At 38.7% G+C, this 1,988-nt stretch overlaps 1 protein-coding gene across 1 annotated transcript in view; it reads left to right on the top strand.

Moving 5' to 3' along the window:
- LOC104625199 (dnaJ homolog subfamily A member 1-like) overlaps positions 1–1,988 on the top strand; it is a 7,452-nt gene that overhangs the window by 189 nt on the left and 5,275 nt on the right. Inside the window, 3 exon segments of the mRNA XM_010292765.1 lie at positions 1–14; positions 1,193–1,297; positions 1,401–1,628. The exon segment at positions 1–14 is cut by the window's left edge and continues 8 nt beyond it. Of these exon segments, the coding sequence (XP_010291067.1) occupies positions 1–14; positions 1,193–1,297; positions 1,401–1,628 (347 nt within the window).

Raw genomic sequence — 1,988 nt, 5'->3', positions numbered from 1 at the left:
GAGAGAGAGACGAGGTAATGTGCCATGTTCTGACACTTTCCCAGACTTTGCAGCGTGATTGCTGTGGTAGGATCAAAAGACTCTGAGGAGAATGTCGTAGGTGTAACACTTCAAATAGCTTTAAAAAGGAAGTTACAGGCTTGATCTCAAAATCGGAGAAAATGTCCTTAGCCCTTAACACCTGAAACGAGCAGGGAAGGGCGTTTAGCTTATACCGTGGTAGTCTGGTCTCTTGTGTATTGTCTCATGTTAATAGCTAACCAGATTTTGTGTTTGGAAAGCCTTTAGCTGAGCATAAGCCCAGCTACTAATAGGCTGAATAGGAAATGGAATGATAACATGCCTTAAAATTATTTTTTTAACGAAGCTACCATAAGTGTAGTTTCTAAATGTGCATTTGATATTTAATTGCAAGTAATTGTATCTAAATAGGATAGCCAAATCAAATTGAAAACCTTTTTATTTTCCTGTGCTGTTCAGTGGAATTGAGTTGAAGCTGCAGCAGAAAGCTGCTCAGAACTTTAAGTCCGGATTAATCACAGTGGGAAAAACTCTAATGTTAATTAAACTGGTTAAGAGTAGTGCTGACCGTATCGCTTCTTAGTGTAGACCTGGTGACAATGAGGAAAAAAAGCATTTGTATCAAAATGTTACAGTGTTGTATCAAAGTATTCCTAGTAAGCCCGAACTTGGTATCCTTCACAAAATTTAGCCTGCAACGTTATCTAAAGTTCTAATTAATTCCTGAGTGTAAAAATGTAATTACTCAATTCAGTTTGCAGAAAGTCCCCTGGTGAGAGGAAGAAAGTACACTGCTGACTCTAGGCAACATCTCCCACTTCCTTATAGGAGACACATACAGTCAGTTTGTTAAAACTGAAGTCCTGCATTATAAGACTTAAATGTCTACGGTTCTGCCTGTTTTGTTTCTGTTATTGTTTGTTCTTTCACAGAAGAGTCTCTGACTTATTCTAACAGAGAAGCGTAACTGACAAAGCCATTAAATTGTTACCTAATTTGACTATTGACAATATTGACTAATACCAGCAAAACAAGATAAAAGTATATTAAAACAGGATATTAAAGCTCATAGACTTGGTTTATCGTGACTTGAGCATAGTAACATGGGAAGTTTACTGTTACTTGGAGACCAAACTTTCAAACTTGAGTTAACATCCATTTTCTTTTATAGGTAAAAATGTGGTCCATCAGTTGTCAGTAAGTTTAGAAGATATGTACAATGGTGCAACGAGGAAACTTGCACTGCAGAAGAATGTTATCTGTGACAAATGTGAAGGTAACTGTGAAACTGAAACTAAACACAAGTTGCTTCTAAAGCTTTTGTGTGTTTTTTTTCTGGCAATGCATAACCATCTATATCCACTTTTCATTCTCCTCAGGTCGTGGTGGTAAGAAAGGTGCGGTAGAATGCTGTCCTAATTGCAGAGGAACAGGCATGCAGATTAGAATTCACCAGATCGGGCCAGGAATGGTGCAACAAATCCAGTCCGTGTGTATGGAGTGTCAGGGGCACGGGGAACGTATTAGCCCCAAGGACCGGTGTAAGAGCTGCACTGGCAGAAAAATTGTTAGAGAGAAGAAGATACTAGAAGTTCACATTGACAAAGGTGAGGTGTCTTACTGTTGAACTCAGATGTACTGACTGACTTTGCAGCACTAAAACAAGCTTTAGCAAATGCATGGTGTTGATTTGGTGAGTAACACTGCTGAATACGTATACAGTAAAATTGCCAATCACTGCCTTTAAGAAGCAGGATGCTTCTTTCTAGGGAACGCTGATTATTTCTATGTTCACATCTAACACCTGTGCACATAATCAAGAAAGAATTCTGAAACCCGCAGTATTGTAGGCAGTGCATTATTTTTAAGCAATCTCATAGGCATGAGTCTTGATCATGTAGCTGGACCGATTAAAATAAAACTCATAGCTTGTTGGCTCAGCTTGCCTGATGAATTTTCCCTGCCTG

The sequence above is a fragment of the Phaethon lepturus genome, unplaced genomic scaffold, assembly GCF_000687285.1.
Source record: "Phaethon lepturus isolate BGI_N335 unplaced genomic scaffold, ASM68728v1 scaffold32588, whole genome shotgun sequence".
Taxonomy (NCBI): Eukaryota; Metazoa; Chordata; class Aves; order Phaethontiformes; family Phaethontidae; genus Phaethon; species Phaethon lepturus.
The sequence above is the reverse complement of the archived record's forward strand: the minus strand, read 5'-3'. Positions and strand labels throughout refer to the sequence as shown.